This window comes from Anoplopoma fimbria, chromosome 8 (genome assembly GCF_027596085.1).
Source record: "Anoplopoma fimbria isolate UVic2021 breed Golden Eagle Sablefish chromosome 8, Afim_UVic_2022, whole genome shotgun sequence".
NCBI lineage: Eukaryota > Metazoa > Chordata > Actinopteri > Perciformes > Anoplopomatidae > Anoplopoma > Anoplopoma fimbria.
Window position 1 is genome coordinate 8964330 of NC_072456.1, and position 19113 is coordinate 8983442.

A 19113-nucleotide genomic window follows, 5' to 3' on the forward strand; every position below is an offset into this window, starting at 1 on the left:
ACAAAACACACCTATAGTCGACATTAGGAATCTGAAAGGGCTCACTCAACTGTATTCAATACGGGGGGATGTGTACATCTGCTATATTGGCAGCATAATGAATAATATAAAGTTTTTTTTCGCCAATTATATTCAAAGTTGTAGTTGCTATTTGTTTTTAGTTTTAAAATAATGCCTTTCCATTTGGTCTTTCTACAATCTATGCTTTTTACATCGGACAAACTGTAAAGGCACAACAATATGTAGCACTGACTCTGATATTTATATATATTTATTATATTAGGAATCAAACTCAGAAGTTGTTCCAATTGCCGCAGGTTGACGACTGTTATAGTGTTCATTTTATAACAATCAATCAGTGAAAGCCTTTTTTATTACAGTGTATGCTCATAAAGTATTGTGTGTTTTTTATTTATTATTTTCCATTTTAATCCATTTTAATATTTCTGTGTGTGAGTATTTTATTTGTTTATTTATTTTTCTTCAAAGCAGAAGTAGTAGCCGGCTTAGGAAGAGGCAGACTTCGTAATTGAAACAGAAGTGCACCCTGTAGTGTTTTACACAGCCATAACTGCTGAGTCTAAAAAAAGACAACTTCAAAATAGAGTGACAGCTCCGTGGCAACCATAGCAACGTGACCGTCGAACGTAATAGAAGCAGGAATGAGAGCCAATGAAAATCGAGAGTGGGCGGGCGCTTGTTGTTGTGGTTCAGTTCACTTCCTGCTTGACGGCGTGAGATCAATAAGCTGCAGCAGCCGTGAATGCACTAAACTAGGAGGAAAAGAGAAGAAACTACAGACCTGGCAGCAAAGAAGGTACTAAACAAAGACTCTTTCACTTTGTTCTTTCACCTTCTAAAGAGTCTTTAAGTTTAGCCTGTCTGTAACAACAGTGTGAGTACACCGAAGGCGAAATGTGTTCATCTGAATTTAATGTGCACACCCTCTGCTGCTCACAAGACTGCGGCATGTGATATCGATTAGAGAAACACACACTACAGCCCTGTTTCAGCCCGACTGCCATCGATGTAGGGAAAGCTGAATTCAACATTTAAGTTAAGTTAGTGGCTGGTGGTGTTTAATGTGTTGGTCGTTTTATTTTGTTCACTTAGTACCTTTGTTTTAAAGTTCTTTAAGCTCCATGAACACATCCCCTTTGCCTCCACCGTACTGGTGATGTGAAGTCTATGTAAGTGTCTGAAAACCATAATGGCATTTATTTGTGAATTCATCACATGTGAATTTCGGTTTCACATGTGATGCAGGTTAAAGGTGGGAAGGTGTGAAATGTCTATCAAAAAAATTCATAGTGAAAAAATACCATTTACAATATCTCCAAGTCCATAGTGATGTCTTAAATTAGCTTTTTTTTGTTTGTTTAACCAACAGTCCAAAATCCAAATATATTGAATATGCTGTCATGTATGACCAGAGAAGCAGCAAAACAACGTCATATCTGAAAAGCTGGAACCAGACAGTATTTTCCTTTTTACTATCATAATGGTGACTTTGTTAATTGATTAATCGACTAGCAGCTACATGTTGAATTGATGTTTTCACATGTCTTGCAATCCAATTGGGATATCTGAAAATCCAATATTTCTGTAACATGAGAATGCATTTCAAGTAAAATGTCAGAAAACGCAAGCCTAAATGTGAATTTTTCACATGTGGGATGCCGTTGCCACATGTGAGAATAACAAGTCATTTCTAGTGATATTTAGCTCTAATAAGCCTTTTTTGAATGATTGTAGGTGTGGTGAGGTGAAACCCCACCAAAAAAAGGAAGCAGCAGTCAGTTAAATGTCCATCTTTGAATGAAGCCTCTCTCCAAGAAGCAGACCAAACATGGTGCACGTCTACAACTGCCATCCTTTCTCCGCACAGCAGATAGTACAGGTAGGTTGATACGGTCTGGTACTTAATGATTAAAAAAAAAAGAAAAGCTAATTATCCAAATTCTGTTGTTTTGTGTCTGTATCAGGTCTTAACTCCTCTACCTTCCCTCTCTGTGTCTCAGGTGGAGCAGGAGCCTGGACTGATCTGCTGTGGAGGTGGAGCCCTGTTCGTGGTGGCTACTGGGGGATGCAAGGTTACCCTTCAAAATATGTGTATTTTTAAACCATAGTCCTGTTATTTTATTTACTTATGGAAAATTAAAACTATGCTTCATTGGTAGAAGCTATGATAATACATGGGTATCCAATAATTTAGCTAATATTCCCTAATATATACTGGATCAGTGTAACCTCATGAAAGAACACATCTGAATGTCTGCAGATTGTGGGAATACTCTTGAGTCACACAAGAGATAACATTTTGGAGATGATAGGTTTCTGCGGGATACTGACTATGTTGTGATGTGGACTGAACCAAGGTGGAGGCCTACAGTGTGGAGAAGGAGGGCTGCCCTTTCATCTGTCGCTTTGCCACCATGGGCACTGTGAAGAGCATTCAGCACAGCAAGATAGGTAAAAAACACTATCTCTCTTTTTTATGTCAGCCTCCCTTCTGCCTGAAGTATCAGTGTATTTGTTGTTTAGCTTTATATGTGGACAAGGCAGCCAGGGACAGTAGTGATGACAGTGTGAGCTGGAGATACAAATAAATTTGACACCCTTGCTTTCCTTTCTACCTCCCCTGTGACATCCAGGAGATTACCTGGTGACCATTGAGGAAAAGAACAGCGCCACCTACCTGAGAGCCTACACCAACTGGCGCCACCAGGTATGTAATGACTTTTTTTAGGCTCAGCACTCCAGTCTGAGACTTATGGAAGATCATCTCTGAATGTGTTTCTGAATATGAAGCTTAATAGTTAGCTTTACATCCGTATATCTACTGCAATAATAATTTCTTTACTCCACGTATTTTTATCTACTTGTGTCTTGCTCTCCATCCAGGCGGAGGGGAAGGCCCGTGTCGGGGTGCGTTTGTTGGGCCACCTGCTGCGTGGGGCGTCTGTGCGGGTCGGAGTGCAGATGGAGATCATTGAGATCCCTCTATCAGAGTCTCCTGTTGCCGTGGCGTGTTGCTCAGTAACAGGAGACCTTCTGGTCGGCTGCGAGAACACTCTGGTTCTGTTTGCTTTGAGGAGACAAAACCAGCATAGCCTGGTAAGACTGGGAGTTTATCTCAATTCAAAGGCTGAAATAAGGTAGCCTTTTTGTTTTCTTAATATGATGTAAATCCTCAAACAAGTTGCTGGAGTGGGCTTTATAATGTATTATAAAGAGAGTCAGCTGTTTGAGTTCGTAGCAGGACGGCCGTGATTACTTCACATTTCTGTGATGGTTATATTGATTAGAGTATATGTTCAGACCTGCTAGTGCAGGGAAGTGAGCATTTTCCACAACATTGAAAATAAAAACAAAATATCAAATGTCTTATTTTATCATCAGGTTTATTACTTATATAAAGCATATCATATCTAAACAACACAAGTAAACTCCTATTGATACAGTAAATGTTGCAGTGCCTTAATGAATCTTTCTCTGAAAAAAGAAACAGCAGAATCAAAGTCAGCTTCAGAGCACCTGGACGAACTCTCAGCAGAGCTCCAGTCAGAGTCAAGGTAACTCAATCAAAGTAACACATACGGTTCTCAGTCCTTATACATGATACACTGATTATTTTAATGAATACATTTTTATTTCTGATTTATGACTGGAATGTAGCGTTCTATGTGGCATATTCTGTTGACCTGCTTTCTCCCCATAAAGAGAAGACCTTAAGATAATCCATCCTCTCTTTGTTTTCAGGTCAGATCGTAGGTTCAAACCAGAACTTCCTGGATTTTGAACGCTCAGTTATCCTGCATCTTCCTAAAATCAAGCCTAAACAGGTACCTTTTTTTCAATTTGTGATTTTTACTCCTCATTTCAATAAATTGTGTTGTCCTCCGAGCTCAATCTATTTATCTGCTACAGGGTTATACCAGTAAATAACGCCCATACTAACTGGTCTGCTTTCTGTGTGTTGAGTGTGTACATAATCCCCTAAGTAATTATAAGCCATAACAACTGTACACAACAGTATAACTACTTTATTGATTTGTCATACACAATCGTTATAGTCCATTCTAAATGTACTTTACATTTGTGTCAGATACTGTTATATGAATACAAGCAAAAGTCCTTTATCCACATTGTGTTTACCGTTCTCATTTGTTTTGCTTTAACATCTGAAATATCGTGGTGATCAGCAGATACAGCATTAATAAGTTGAACTGTGCCTGGAAAACAAAATATAATAAATAGAGGAAAATCCTAAATCGTTTTTTGATAATCTCACAAACATAGGACACATTTACTTTTGTTGAGGTATTTCAGAGGTTCACACTATACCTTCTCTGACCCATAGGTGGCGCTGTGTGGAGGATATGTAGCGGTCCAGGCGGAGCTGGAAGTGCTGGTTCTGAAACTGGACGCATCTTCTGAGCCTGAAACCCTGGAAGAATCATCAGACACAAAGAAAGGTCTGTGTTTGTTCCCCTCTTTAATGATTGATGCCATCTCTGTCTGTTTTTGGTTTAGTTAGTTTACAGACTGTAAGAAAGCTTGGATTCTGAAAGAATGTTTTGATTTGTGAGTTTGGGTGAGTTTGCAACTGGTGGCAGTGTTTGTCTGTTGCGGAATCCAGAAAATCCAAATTTGGGGCAAAGGGACGAGGCCTCGGTAACTAACTTAATTATAATGATTATTAATACTACCCCCGTAAGGCACAGATGAAAATAGGTGAAATTAGCTATTGAGACAGTCATACTGTTGTGTTGAAAATAATGTTTTGACTTTCAAGCTAGAATTTCAATTCACACAAGACCATCCATAAGCTTTTGTGTGAAGGCGTGTTTGTGTATGTGTGCAGCAGATCATCTGGAAGACCCGGCTGACTTTCTGCTCCTTCCAAGACACCAGGAGTTGCTCGGTGATCGAGCCAAAGACTGTGACATCCCTGTCAGCATAGAAAAGACTGGGCTGGAGGACGGAACAGGACAATACACACTGTCATATGTTCTCTTCAGGTGTGTACATGTATTTCTGAGGAAGCGTTTGACCTTTAGATCTTTACATTGAGCATATTTTTGCTATGTGAGTATTTAACTTGTGTCTCTTCTCCCTTGCAGGCGTTTTACTCCAGACTTCTTCCAGGGCTGCAGTGTGGAGGAGACTCAACTCCACTCCCTACAGCTCTACCCGCTGTTCACCAGTCAGTACCGCAATACAGCATGAGATACAGATATGGGTGTTAGTACAAAAGCAGCATATGTTGTCACAGGATTTGGGGTTACTACTCAACTTCCATGTATGTCAGAACAATATTAATAGAACAATAAATAGAACCAAACCATTAATATATTCGGGCCAGTTACACCTTGATGTAGTTGCAGCAAAGCCCTGCATAACATTCACTCCAACTCCCATCATTCTAAACAAGTGATAACGTTTCATCTTCACCTTCAGGATCTATACACTTCCTGTAAGTCGCTTTGGATAAAAGCGTCTGCTAAATGACTGTAATGTAATGTAAATGTAATGTATTTTTCTGAAAAGAAATTCTGCCAGTTGACTGAGAATTTCTTATCAGTGCAGTTTCCCTTTCTTTCAGGTTTAAAAAAAAAAAAATAACATCATGAAACAAGACAGAATGAGGATTTTACTGCAATGGTTATCAGTGAAATCAAACATAATTCTAGGATATTCATGAAACATTGGGCCTGATTTGTAAACCACTATCAGTAAGCCCAAGAAAAGCAGTTGAGCTTCTTTAGATAAAGTAGGTTAGCATTGAACATTGGTGAAATGATCTTGTATCCTTTCAGTAGTTATGAAATAAAAAAAATGTAAGACTCAATAACTGACAAAACTAACTTTGAACATGAATTGGGTACCACAACTTTAGAACACTGTCTCTGTTTCTGTATTTCTCTCTGTCTTACTCGCTCCAGGTCACCAGGCAGGGTCTCTGGAAGAACCATCATGCATATTCTGCTTCTTCTCTCTCCCCTCCGCCGGCTACCTGTACAGTCTGAAGGGTGGTGTCGAGCTTCTCTCGGCCTATCAGTATCCAGAGAAGGTCCTGAAGGCGGTGCTAACGGACCACCTGTTGCACGTCATAACAAAGTACGTCTGCAGTCGTGCTATGGAAATCAGATCAACTTCACTGAATCACAGCTAGTAAAAACATCCAAATCATGCAAGAAAATGTTCATATTCTTATCTTAAGTATGTGCTACGTAAAACACTATTAATTTTCAGATAACTATGTAAAGCAACAGTGTAAACACGATGAATGCCCCCTGTGTGTAAATGAGCGTGTGTTCGTGATAATTGTAAATTAGTACAATTAACGCCCCACTATGACATATAAGACCATGTTAATTGGTGAATTGATTTCGTCAAGTTCACCTAAATCTTCTAAATCACTCATACAACCAATTGAGAACAAATCTGTTTGTACGAGTTGTTCTTGAATCAGGTCCAATGAGTTTTTTGAAAGTGAAACTGAATGATTCTTCTCCATTCAAAGTCATGTATTTAAGCCTCAGTACTAGACTAAATGACTTAAGATGGAATATATTTTTGTTTGGCATACCACTAAGTTTTACCTTATTTCCTGTGTGTGGCTGGTAGGAATGCGTTGCAGTGTTTCACCGTGCGCTGTGCAGCAGTAGCAACCAGGGTTGAAGACCCCTACATCGATACCACCATGAAGGTATGAGCCTCACCTTAAAGCCTTGCTATGTGGTCTCTCGATGAAATTACTCACTGATTCAGTCTCACCCCTCTCCACTCTGTGTGCGTGTGAAGGCCTGTCCACCTTCAGGCCTGGAGGTGTGTGCGCTCAGGATGCAGCTGTTCATTGGTCTGCGCTCAGTGTGTGTCTACGGCCGCCATGTTATGCTGCTCTCCACCGCCGACGCAGAGGCACCAGAGGAACCAGAACGCACTACACAACGCAGAGGCCTGTAAGGGTATACAATACACAGAGTTGAACACGCGCATACGCAAACACACATGACTATGATAGTGTATGGATCATACACCTTTCATGTCATCAGATACCTCCCTGCAGGTACCAGAATACCTTATCAGCACTGGTAATGTGGTGTGTCCAGGCATACATGCATTTATAAACATGTTTACTTGTGTGTATGTTGTTATTTTAGTGAGTTGAAAGATCACACCTTGCTGACTGGTATTTTCCTGGCGGTGGGAATCGATCCCGCAACCACGCCGGCTCTGGAGAGCTTCCTTTCACGCCCCTTCCTGTAAGACAAACCCCAACCCCCACCAAAGTCTCAGTTGTCACTTCTAGGCCAAGCTGCAACGCCACGAAACTCTCGCTTTAGCCGATGATTGTTAACCCACTCCTTTTATCAGCCCTTATTTAAAGGGGAAACTTTGACGGTTTGGATTCTATTTTACCTTTATTGTCACAGAATGAAAGGATTTTTTTCACTCTGCTTCCATTGAAGCACTTTTTTTTTGCATTGTTCTCTGAAAGCTGTATTCCTAGCTGCAAGCTGATGGAAATGAGCTAAACTGGAACATGAGTGTAGTAAATCTTTCCTGCTTCATGACTAAACTTTGTGAAGAAAAGGGGACTTTCAACATTTATAGGTATTTCTTTGCCCTCACGTAACACCCTCAGGTTAACTCTCTTTATTTTATGGGCATAAAGGTACTACTTCATTTTAAAAAGGAGGGAAGTAAAAGTACTAGGATTTTGCAAGTGTTAGGTGCCTTGCATCAACATAAGTCATCAAATAATGAATTAGGTCAATTAAATAAGAAAATCAAGCTTTTTCATTTCAGACCTACAGTACCAGTCAAAAGTTTGGACACACCTTTTCATTCAATGGTTTTTCTTTATTTTATTTTTTTGTAGATTAATATTGAAGACATCCAAACTATGAAGGAACACATATGGAATTATGTGGTAAACAAACAAATGCTCAACAAACCAGAATATGTTTTATATGTTAGATTATTCAAAGTACTTGAATGAGAAGGTGTGTCCAAACTTTTGACTGGTACTGTACATTCTGTAATTCAGAAGTTAATCATAGATTTACATAGGTGCCACCAATGGCTATCGGTCTAACGACCATTAGCCTCTAGGGACGAGGGTCTAGAGTTGGACTGAGAGACAATGTATACGACTGCAATGTTTCAGTTGCCAATTTACAAGCTCATTTTAAACCGTTAAAAAGGGTAATCATCTTCAGACAACAGCTGATGGGTTCCAAGATTTTATTTTGCCGATGCGTTCCACCTCTTTTGCTCTCCACGTGGACTGTTTACCTGCATTCAACGTAAACCTGCTTGAACGTGATTAATCAATACTACTCGAACTACAAACTGAAAACCAGAATGCTTCCGATACCAAAATCTTGTCCCGCTGTTTATACAGATTATGGTGAAGTAAAGTATATGTCAAAAGACAAACAATAATAAAAATGGAGGTGGATATTGAAAATCCGCAACCTGCTTAGAAAACAAATAACTTATTGATTATAAGCACCCATTTTTTTGCATTTGTTAAAAAACGAAGCATCAATGGTCTGCAAATGCCTGGTACATTTTTTCCTGAATCAAGTTTCTCCATGTAGCAATATACTAAAACCCTTAAAACAGCCAGTGATTTCAGCCCGTGGTTAATTGATGATCATAATTTATAATTGCCTTTGCACCTTGGTCTAAAAGTGACAACACTTCCTGTTTTAGTTCCCAAACCAACACAACCATAACCTACCTAACTGTCCTCAGTTGTGTGTGACTTTTTGCTCACAAACTAATTATCTTTTGACTAAAATAAGAAGATCTGTTTTGGATTTTACTCACTAACCTAATAATCCAAATTAATGGTACAGATTCCTGGTTTCTTGTAAACCATGCATACACACACACACACACACGTGTACTCCTTTTTTCAATAAAATGTATATATTCTTATTGAAATGAAAAGAAGTAATGCATACCTTTTTATAGTTGCATCTTAAGGATTTAGATAGTGGCGCCTTCTCCAAATGTGGCTACTGCCAATAATTGCAAGTACAGAGCAAGTAATATAAGTATTTCAGGGTTGAGCATTGCTGTCATCTGTCACAGAGCCGTTCTGGACTCCCACACTGCCAAATACAACCACAAGTCAATGACAGGTCATCTATGAAACACCCAAAAGTCTATATATATGGTGTCAGTCTGCCCCTTGAATGGTCCGGGTTTTAATGTTAATTTGCTAAGATGATTTTTAAAGTATCTTGCTGAGGAGGGCTTGTTTTATTGGAAGTTTAATAGTTGTGAATAAACACACATCTTCCAACAATCATGTCCTTTCCCCGCTTGAACGCTTAAAGTTATAAAAGGTGTGTGATTGGTAAATCTTCAGGTTTGAGGCCACACGGGTTGACTAGTATGACCAACATGACACACACAAACACCCAGAAAACATTACCCATCATGGCCCCAGATTACCTTTTTTACCATGTTAACCTGCTCACTAACAGTTCACTAACTGTTTGTTTGTTTGTTCATGTATAATGTACTAATATGTTTTAGCATTAGGCAGTTGATGTACTGTATAACATAGGAACTGTACCCAAAAGGCCTACCCAAAGTTCTTCATTTGGAGTATGATGGTGATGCAGGTAGTAGTATTTCTGGTGAAGTAGTTTTTTAATGAATGTGCACTGTCATGATACAGAAGCAGGAAGTGTTTCTCCACTTGGTTCATGGAATACCTTCTATTGAAATGTTCACTATGCTGTCTGTGCATGTCTTCAGTGTGTAATCAGAGTTCTGTAACATCCACAAAGATAGTTTGAGGGTAAAAAACAAACAAACTTGGAGCCAAAGGGGCGTAAGTAAACTCTAGGCTCCAAGGAATGCATTAACTCAACTGATACTGAATTTTCAGTTTAAAAAAACTCCATAAACACATCCGTATAATTGCATGTATCCATTTTTCAAACACATTTACTCACATACACCCATATTAAGCATTAGTTCATTGTTAAAAATGTTTGTCCTAAAAAGGTTTATCTCACTCTCTTGCCATTTTAAGAATGTTAAATACCCATTTTTTTTTATTTAAACTGTAGCAATGTTGGTTTTATAGTGATGCTCAATCTGCTAAAACAGATGGATCAAATAATGTGTTCATTACATGGCAACAGCAGCTGATACAAGTTTTAACAAATCAGTTTTTGCTCTCCTGTAAAATCTGATTTAAAGCACTTAAGCCCTTTTGGCCCCCAACAAACCTGTCCACAACAGGAACAAAAAATGAAGGTAAAGAAACAGCAGAGAACTATGGACATTTGTAGGATTCATCATATAGCTTTAAAGTGACTTTGAATAAGAAATATTTAGGATGAACGCCAGTTTCTAGACTCCAGACTGGAGCTTAATCAGCATATGTTTCCATTTTTACTCATTGTCTTTTCTTGTTGACAAAAGTGTTTCCATGAATCATGGGAAATTCTCTTTGAACAGTTTGTTAACATCTACTCTGTGAGATGAGATATAGAGATTAAGAGCATCTCTCTGTTTGATTATTATTATCTCTTTGACCTCTGACCTCAGTGGCAGGAAGTGGACAATCTCTTCCCCCAAAGAAACCAGCACTGCAGGACACGGATGGAACCTCTATGTGGTCGACACCGTCTCCCCCCTCACTCTTTACCAAGAAATGGTAACATGAACATGCCCACTTCATTGGCTTTAGAATTTTTTTTTTATATATATCTGAATGTCAGTTGTTTTTTGTTATTTACAATTATTAATGATAATCATGACAGGCTAAAGAGATAAAACCAGAAGAAATTTAGGAAAGTGAAGAAAAAAGAATGAAAAACTTAAAATATGCATCTTCATTGCAAAGTCTATTTTCTCAAGTCATTCCGTCTGCTATTAATTCCTTAAAGTTTTATTTTCTAAAAAGTAAAAATGTTACAGGGTAGCAAGATTAGTTCAACTTCTTTCTATTGCAAATTATTTCAAATATTTTACAAGGTCAGGTTTCATTTTTCCTGTTCGGCTGTATTCTTTCTTTTTTTAAGATACATACAGGAATTCATAGAAAATACTTATTTCGTACTGTTTTAGTATTTTTTTTTTAAAGCTTCTTTTAAGAAAGTAAGGTTTTAGGGATAGATTACAGACAGAAAATATGAGTTACAAAGGTTTTACTCTGAAGATGTGTATCTCTTTGTATCAGGTTGAATACAGTCAGCGGTATGCAGAGACCAACCCGCAGGCTCAAAGCCTTCGGCACCTCCTGAGTGAAGCTCACCTCCTCCTCCGCACCTCCTTACTCCAAACATCAGAGCAGCAACGAAGCACTGAGGAAGACTCTGCGCCGTCTCTGCAGACAGGTACAGATGGACCAGCTGAGAGACAGACAGCTGAACAGACAGACAGGCAAGAACTAGAGGAGGCACTCAGGCAGAACTGTGCACAGCTGGGAGACTGTTTCAGCAGGTAACACACACACACACACACACACACACACATGCACACACTTCACTAAAGGACAAACATCCCTTAAAACAGCTTTAGAGATGAATCATATTTTAAACTATGCACACACCCCTTAATTAAGAACTGAAATTGGTTCAACAAATTTAGATTTGCAAATTTATTGACCACTTGAAGAATAACTTAACACCCCCTAAAATCTTGTCTTTGCTTTGAGTTACTTGTTAATTAAGTGGTTTTACCCCATAATTATTAAAAGTAGAGTAAAAGATAAATATTAAGAACAGAAAAATGAGCATATAAGCCACATTTAGCCATTTGTGCTAATTTGATTTTAAAACTCCTTAAAATGACTAAATCCAGACTAATTTTACCTTATTTTTTATATATCCTTTAGAAGAGGTTGTAATGTTTGCAGTATAAGGATTTTGTTGAGATAATTGCCTTTGCTATCATTACGGTATGTGTACTTATGTACTTTGAGTTTGTTCCCATTAGTTAAAGATGGCAATGCACAATAGTGTTTGGTAATGAATGATCTGCTGAATGATTTATTATTGTTATTTGTATTATTTTATGCTATAAAACGTCAGAACATAGTGGGAAATGGCCATCACAATTTACAAGAGCCCAAGATCACATCTTTAAATAGCTTGAATGTCTGGTATTTCTTTCTTAATAAATGATTTATTGATGATCAGAAGTGTTTGTATTGCTGTTGGTAAACTTAAAGATATTTCAGCAATATTTCTATGCTTTTCTGTTCTGTAAGGGGCAGTCAGAAGGACTGCCATCTGGCTCTGCCGTACTACAGGATGTCTGGTCTGTCAGTCACAGAAATCATTACCAGGAACAGGCCGCTTCCCAGCAGCCCTCACTCCTACGGCCCCGGCTTCCTCTTCTACCTGAAGCATTACCTGTTTGAAGAAACAGAGCAGATTCTCAGTCAGGTAAACACAAGCATAAGAAATGCATAAAGCTTCACTTGCTGCTTGTATCATGTAAGGCTTATAGAGATGTGTTTTGAATGTACCATACGGAATGAATTAGTATTACATTTACATTAAAACTGTCAGTTTGTATCTGTTTCTCTGCTAACTTAGACATTCACAGTCAAATTTGAAATGTTAATGTTTACAAAATGTATTTCCTAAGTTTGAAAAGTATATGATACGAACCATACATTTTCTATACTATATGTATTTTAGTAAATATTCAAGTATAGTGAATTGTTTTTATATTCATCAGTTTATCAGCTGATTTATTTGTTATACAACAAAGCTTTTTCCACCAGTTTGCCACAGATACAAAAAAATCAAATAATAATAAAATATATTTTTTTCTGCAGGAGGTAGCTGATGAGGTCATAGACATTTTCAGCCAATCAGAGCCCTCAGAGCTCGTCAGTGTGTGTGCCAGCCCGTCCCTGATAAACATCAGTCCTGCCCAGACGCTGCGAATCTTACAACATCTGGAAGACACAGCTGGCGTGTCTGTTCCTTTGACAACCACCATGGCAACCATGATGTTGCGTTTGGACGACCTGCCACAGTACACACATCTGATGGAAAGACACGCTGAGGTTAGAGGGTATAAGGGATGTAGTGTGTGTGTGTGTGTGTGTGTGTGTGTGTGTGTGTGTGTGTGTGTGTGTGTGTGTGTGTGTGTGTGTGTGTGTGTGTGTGTGTGTGTGTGTGTGTGTGTGTGTGTTTTGTGTGTGTGTGTGTGTGTGTGTGTGTGTGTTTTAAGGGATGCTTCCTAGTAAAGAAGAAACTGAAATATGTTTATTTAACAGTATGTATAAAAAGTATGTAATGTAACAGCATTTCGTAGATTGACAGTCCATCTCAGTAATCCAGAAATACACACTTGCTATATCAAAGCACATTTAGATTCAATGCTTCCAGCTAGATGAACCACCTTATAGCTTTCATAGAAACATGTATCAGCTCTATATTAATTAATTATGTGCACATATTATTACGGTATTAGGTTTTTCAAAGTTTTTTCTTTAGTGCAAATATAAGCAGTTTGACAGATTAGTTTTTTTTTATGTCACACCAGTGTGTTGCTATTTGTACAGTTTATATTGTTTGTTTACACATGCCTAAACTTTCCTTTAATGTTAGCATTAAATAATTATTGAACATACTGTCGTATTTCAGAGTAAGAGCATGGTACAAACTAGTCAAGAGCTTTTGATACCATTGCATTAAAATATTAAATCATATTAGGAAGATTACTGAAACTGGTTGGAAATGTCACAGCATATCCTTAAGATCCTTAAATTAGGATGTGCAATACACCGGCAGGAAATTGTAGAGATACACTAGAAGTGATACATTCTCTTGGTCTGAATGAACGGAAATGTAAAACATCATGTTGCCTGCAGATCACAGTTGATTGAGAAACACATATGGAATGGTAAAAAACTGTATTTGTCTGATACATCAAACATTCATTCAGGCATTCTGAACTTATTTCCTGTTGCCACTATTGTTCCAATTCCTAAAGACATTTTAGCTGATTTTAGGACTTGACACGTCTTTGTTTCCAAGGTCTCCCTAACAAAAACTTTTGTTCGCACAGGAGCCATAAATAATTCTAAAACATATATGAGTCATTCCAGAGGACAGACAGAGGTCTGTTTGTGTTCAGATGCTGCTGGTGTACGGGTTCATCGAGGAGCCGAGGCTGTTGCTGCACGGCGGGGTTAGAGGCCAGTACACACACATCCGTCCCACAGCCTTGACCCGCCAATTGGCAAAGTCCCAACCAGGACTGCTGGTGGCTGCCATGGTGGCTTTACATGAAAACAACAAAGTCCAGCTGGAACAGGCTGATCACATATTCAAGGTGTGTGTTTTCTGCGTGTGTGTGTGTTGTTAACACCTGGTAATTCACAGCTAGGAGGCTAGAAGGGAAGTTTAAGGGATTTTTTTGTGGGTGTGTGTGTGTCTAGGAGCTGGGCTGTGAGAACTGCTTACAGGTGGATTTCTGGGAGGCGATGCTCATGGCGTCCTCCCAGGAAACTATCATCCAGGAACTTCTGTTCCGAGTGGCGTCTGTCTACATCGACCGACTGACAAATACAACCTCGGATACAAACGCCAACAAACTACAGACACCTTCAAGACGCAGGCCACTAAAGAGCGCTGATGATCTGGTACAGTAGCTGAAAATGACTTCTGTTGTCTTTGTTTGGTAGGGAGTTATTCAAGATACCAATATCCCCTTCAATGTTCAGTTTGACCAGCGTGATGTTCACAAATAAGTTAATTTGAACATCACTCTCATGCACTAAGAGTCCTGCGTGTTTGTGTGTGTCTCAGATAAACTCGTGCTCCCATTATGGTGCTCTGTCCCCGTGGCTGACTGTTCTCAACCCAGCACACACCACCAGCTCACAACACCAGGAGGCGCTCTTCAAACTGCAGGTAATTTGTCTGTGAACACAACAAGACTGCTTGTATATGTCATAACTTAAGTTGGTGCAGTAAGTATATAGAAGTGTTATTATGAATAGAGGAGAGACCATCAGCCTTCAAGGGTGAATATAAGACTTCAAAAGGAACCTAATAAATAATTAAAATGATAAGATTGTAATGCAGGGCAAGGCACTTAATAGACTCATATACATACATATACAATTACAACAATAGAGCCACGTTTAGTTGTAGGAAACAATACATCTATTTAAAGTATTTTAGTGTTTATACTGTATATTAGGTAAATACATTAATGAAGATTTAAATCCAGGATGAGAGGCAATGACAGCTGTTAGTAAGACTACAATGCAATGCCTCAAGACCTTTTTCTCACCCAAACGTCCCAAACGTATCTTTCAAGTGCATCTATGTAACAGCGACCTTTGCGGTCAAATGTGCCAATTGCAGCATAATGGTTGATGCTTACACTTTATGTAATAGTAGCAGTGCCCTTACTACCATCAAGGACACAGGTCATGTCCTCAGTACTTTTTTTCTGGGATTTGGGGATGTTAAGTAAAGTTTAAATGTTATGTTTAAAGTTACACATAGTGTATTTTTAAAGGTGAATATCAATATTTTTTGGACCAAGTGGCTTTAGCTTTGAGTGTCTTATAATAATGCCAAGCAATAAATTAATTAATAAATAGAACAATTTAGAAGTTTTCCCCAACAGAAACCAGGGAACTGATTTTAAGACATTGTCAGCCAAACTCGGGGATATAAATCTGTTTTAAAATGAATTAATCATTTTTAGATAAGATAAATGCATTATATAAAATATTTATAAGAATCAAATATCGTAAAATATACAACTTAATAGAAAATCTGAGATTGTGAGACTACTTGGACATAGCGCCTCAGTATATCTAAAACCCTGGATTTTGACTTGAACAGCAGCACACATAAATCAATCCATAGTTTTCTAACATTAACCACCCTAAGCTTGTGGTCATACCAGCCCAACTGAGGCTGTGACAGCAAACTTTTTTATTGTAAGATAAAGATTGTATTATTTCATATTTGTGGCATAGTCCCCCCCCCCCCCCCCCCTTTCCTCTACCATTGTCCAGTGATTTTATTCCATTCCTATATCCATCTGCAGTCTCTCCTTTGTGGTCCGTCCCTGTCTGTTGGCTCCGTCGTGCCTCTGATGGAGCGTCTTTCAGAGGAAACCTTATGGGGCTTCAGCCTGCACCTCCTCTGCGCCACCAGAAGGGGGCAGTACGACATTAGCATTGAAAAGCTGCTGGACCGATGTCCTCAGGCCATCATAGCCTACGCTAACCACCAGTTACAAGACAAACATATGGTTTGTACGGAGCAGTAGCCTGAACTGTCTAATTGTGTTTTCACTCTACCCTCACTCTGTTTCAGGTCTGAATGTTAAGTATATTCTGCATTTTACACCCAGTGATTATCAGAGGTATTACCCTGTCTGTCTTGTCTAATCTCTGCAGGTGTTATGGTGGCAGAAGCTGCTCCCAGAGCTTTGTAACAGGACGAGAGCTGCCGCAGACAACAGCATCCTATTGGCTGCTCTCAAAGGTAGAAGCTTCTCTCAGAATACCACAAATCTGTCAAAGTACCTTAGAATTGTATTTAGAGTTTAAGGTCACTTTTTATATTTACCCACAGTCATTTTTTGACTTGACATTGAACAAAGTGACATTTTTGCTCTTTTTATTGCTGACAAAAATATCGAGCAGGTGAGACAAAAATCTAACAAGAGCATCCGAACAAGGTCAGGAAAATAAATAAGGGCTGTTTCCACTGAGGACACTGTGGTAACAGGGTGTAGCATGTGTAAACATGATGGGTATGAGTCGTGCTTTTTAAATCTGACCACTTTTTAAGCCAACAGAACAGAACAGATGGATACATTTTATTTACAGAAGATATAACTGATTAGCTAATACATAAGATATGATGAATTCAAATTATTAAAACATATTAGAATTTGTTCATTATAAGTAGAAATGCAAAGCAGCAAAGGACAGATGAGCAATAAACACGTGCAATTAGCTATAGAGATTTGTACAGAAAAGTGTATCGAGTCAAGTTGCACTGTGTCTAATTTAGGCATCAGGTTTTCACAAGAATGCTTGGAAAAGAAAGACGATACCTCTGAAAGATACTGGAAGGGTCAGAAAGTTGATATCAGCTCTGATGTTGAGGATTTTATGTGACCTGTTCCCATGCCAACAGAGACGCTGGTAGTGGTTGCCATGGAGACGAGCCCCACAGAGTTCCTGGAACTGATGCCTGATGACGGCACTGCCTCATACTTCCTGCCTTACCTGTTGACATGTAGCCAGAGACACCTGCTGGCCTGAAACCTGACACACACACACACACACACACACACACACACACACACACACACACACACACACACACACACACACACACACACACACACACACACACACACACACACACACACACACACACACACAGTGATTTGCTCAAAAGACCCACAACAGTGCTGTTTGGGGATGATTGAACCTGGCAATACTGAAAACATACTGGCTCTCTCAGCATTTTGTTTGTCCTCAGACAATCATGTACAGGTTTTTGTACGTTTATGATTGCACAAATACTTGACCAACTTTTGAGTAATAGGCAAATAAATTGAACATTTAATCAGTCACTCTGGTGATGTATCCTCTGTTTATAGCTGACAAAGTAGATATAGAAGATAATTGAACATGCAGGATAGACAAGAATAGACTACAGTATATAAAGCAAGTCATGCAGAGTAGATTTGGATCATTAAAAGTGGTTTTAGGTTTCCCTAAAGTTTTAAACCTTTAGTTTTTTTGTACTTCGATATTGCTTTGCATTTCTGAGATTTGTTTGCCACTTGCATTGTCATTTTTGTAGCATTTTAAGAATTTGTTTGTGTCTAAATGTGGGACATACTGTATGTGGAGATAAAAACTTAAATGTCTAGCTACTATGAAAATGTATTATTACTTATTACAGTTTGTCCTCCTAAAACTAGTCCTTTAAGTCCTAAAACCAGGAAGTTAGTAGGTTTTCGTCCCTGAACCATTTTTGATGGTTTTGATTTTTGAGTGTAAAAAACAAACAAAACATCCTTTAGAGTTCCATGTTCTGTTCTTGAACTCAAATAACCTTGGAATTTGCAATAGTGCGTTATAATTTCACAGGTATTGAATAGGAAAACATTTGATGTTACATTATGTAGCAAATGTCTCGACAGATTCTAATCAGCCTTTCTATCTGTTGAATTTTTAATTCCACTGTTTCATGAAAACCTTGTGATGTGAGGTTATTCTCAGGAAGGCAGAAACTGTCCTCACTCAATTTGCAAGTTTTTGGATTTTATCCAAATAAATCTGATCCAAACTGCAATTACCAGTCCTTCAAAATGTTTTGTTGTTACCACATTCTTGCTCACAACTTCAAAGTATCGTTGGTTAAATGAAACTCATGTAAGGTGTTAAGTTTCTTGAGAGTTTGAGTTTGACTGCATGAAGTTGGCAAATATTCTTTGTGCTGGTGACTCAGTTGACTGACATATTGATTACAGATTGTTCCTGCTGAAGTCTGCAAACTGAAGTAACTTAGCTCCCTGTTGATTTTTGGCTGTTTGAATACAAAGTTCAAGGAATGTCCCGCTTTAATTGATTACCAAAGACTCTAAAGGAATTTGGAGGACAATGTATTATTAATAATTAATAATACAGGTTTCAAATTCCTAGTATAATATTGTGTACCTGTGCTTACTTCAGTGACAGGTATGAGATATTTTTATGGGATAAATCAAAAGTGACTCAACTATCAGGTTAATGATGAGACCAATAAGAATGTGTGAACGTCGATCATTGACTCTATTTGTGTAGATGTGTTTTCAATCTTGTTAATCAAACTTTTGTAAACTGTACCTGACTTTCATCAGCCATCCAAAATACTTTTTTAACACTTGAATTAATTCTGTAGAAATTGAAATCAGCAATTTAAAAGCTCCAACAACAACAACAGGCCAACATGAAACTCTAAAGAAACTGTAGAACCAACCAGAGCTATTTCACAAACTTCCCAACCAATGAGACTTCATCACAGTCCACAGAACCAATCACACCTAGAGAGCACAACTCTGAACCAATCATAG

At 38.5% G+C, this 19113-nt stretch overlaps 1 protein-coding gene across 4 annotated transcripts; it reads left to right on the top strand.

Moving 5' to 3' along the window:
- The first annotated feature begins 708 nt into the window (after positions 1-708).
- On the top strand, positions 709-17308 carry hps3 (HPS3 biogenesis of lysosomal organelles complex 2 subunit 1). 4 transcript variants are annotated; one of them, XM_054602441.1, is made up of 25 exons: positions 709-817; positions 1756-1900; positions 2022-2093; positions 2379-2472; positions 2655-2728; positions 2905-3117; positions 3506-3575; positions 3763-3845; positions 4364-4478; positions 4868-5024; positions 5127-5209; positions 5949-6123; positions 6634-6715; positions 6811-6968; positions 7170-7271; positions 10591-10699; positions 11225-11487; positions 12257-12434; positions 12833-13066; positions 14143-14340; positions 14447-14650; positions 14817-14921; positions 16078-16284; positions 16433-16520; positions 17181-17308. In XM_054602441.1, the coding sequence occupies exons 2-25, from the start codon at positions 1850-1852 to the stop codon at positions 17306-17308; spliced, it is 3243 nt and encodes a 1080-aa protein (XP_054458416.1). In that variant the 5' UTR covers positions 709-817; positions 1756-1849. The 4 variants fall into 4 exon arrangements, with proteins under 4 accessions (XP_054458416.1, XP_054458418.1, XP_054458420.1 ...); XM_054602443.1 differs by having other exon boundaries at positions 4871-5024; XM_054602442.1 differs by lacking the exon at positions 709-817 and adding an exon at positions 823-895.
- The last annotated feature ends 1805 nt before the right edge of the window (positions 17309-19113 follow it).

Bases quoted from the DNA above. Each gene is read 5' to 3' on its own strand.
- hps3 (XM_054602441.1), top strand. From the start codon at position 1,850: ATGGTGCACGTCTACAACTGCCATCCTTTCTCCGCACAGCAGATAGTA. The intron at 5,210-5,948 runs GTCAGTACCGCA...TACTCGCTCCAG, and splicing joins GCTCTACCCGCTGTTCACCA to GTCACCAGGCAGGGTCTCTG. The intron at 11,488-12,256 runs GTAACACACACA...CTGTTCTGTAAG, and splicing joins CTGGGAGACTGTTTCAGCAG to GGGCAGTCAGAAGGACTGCC.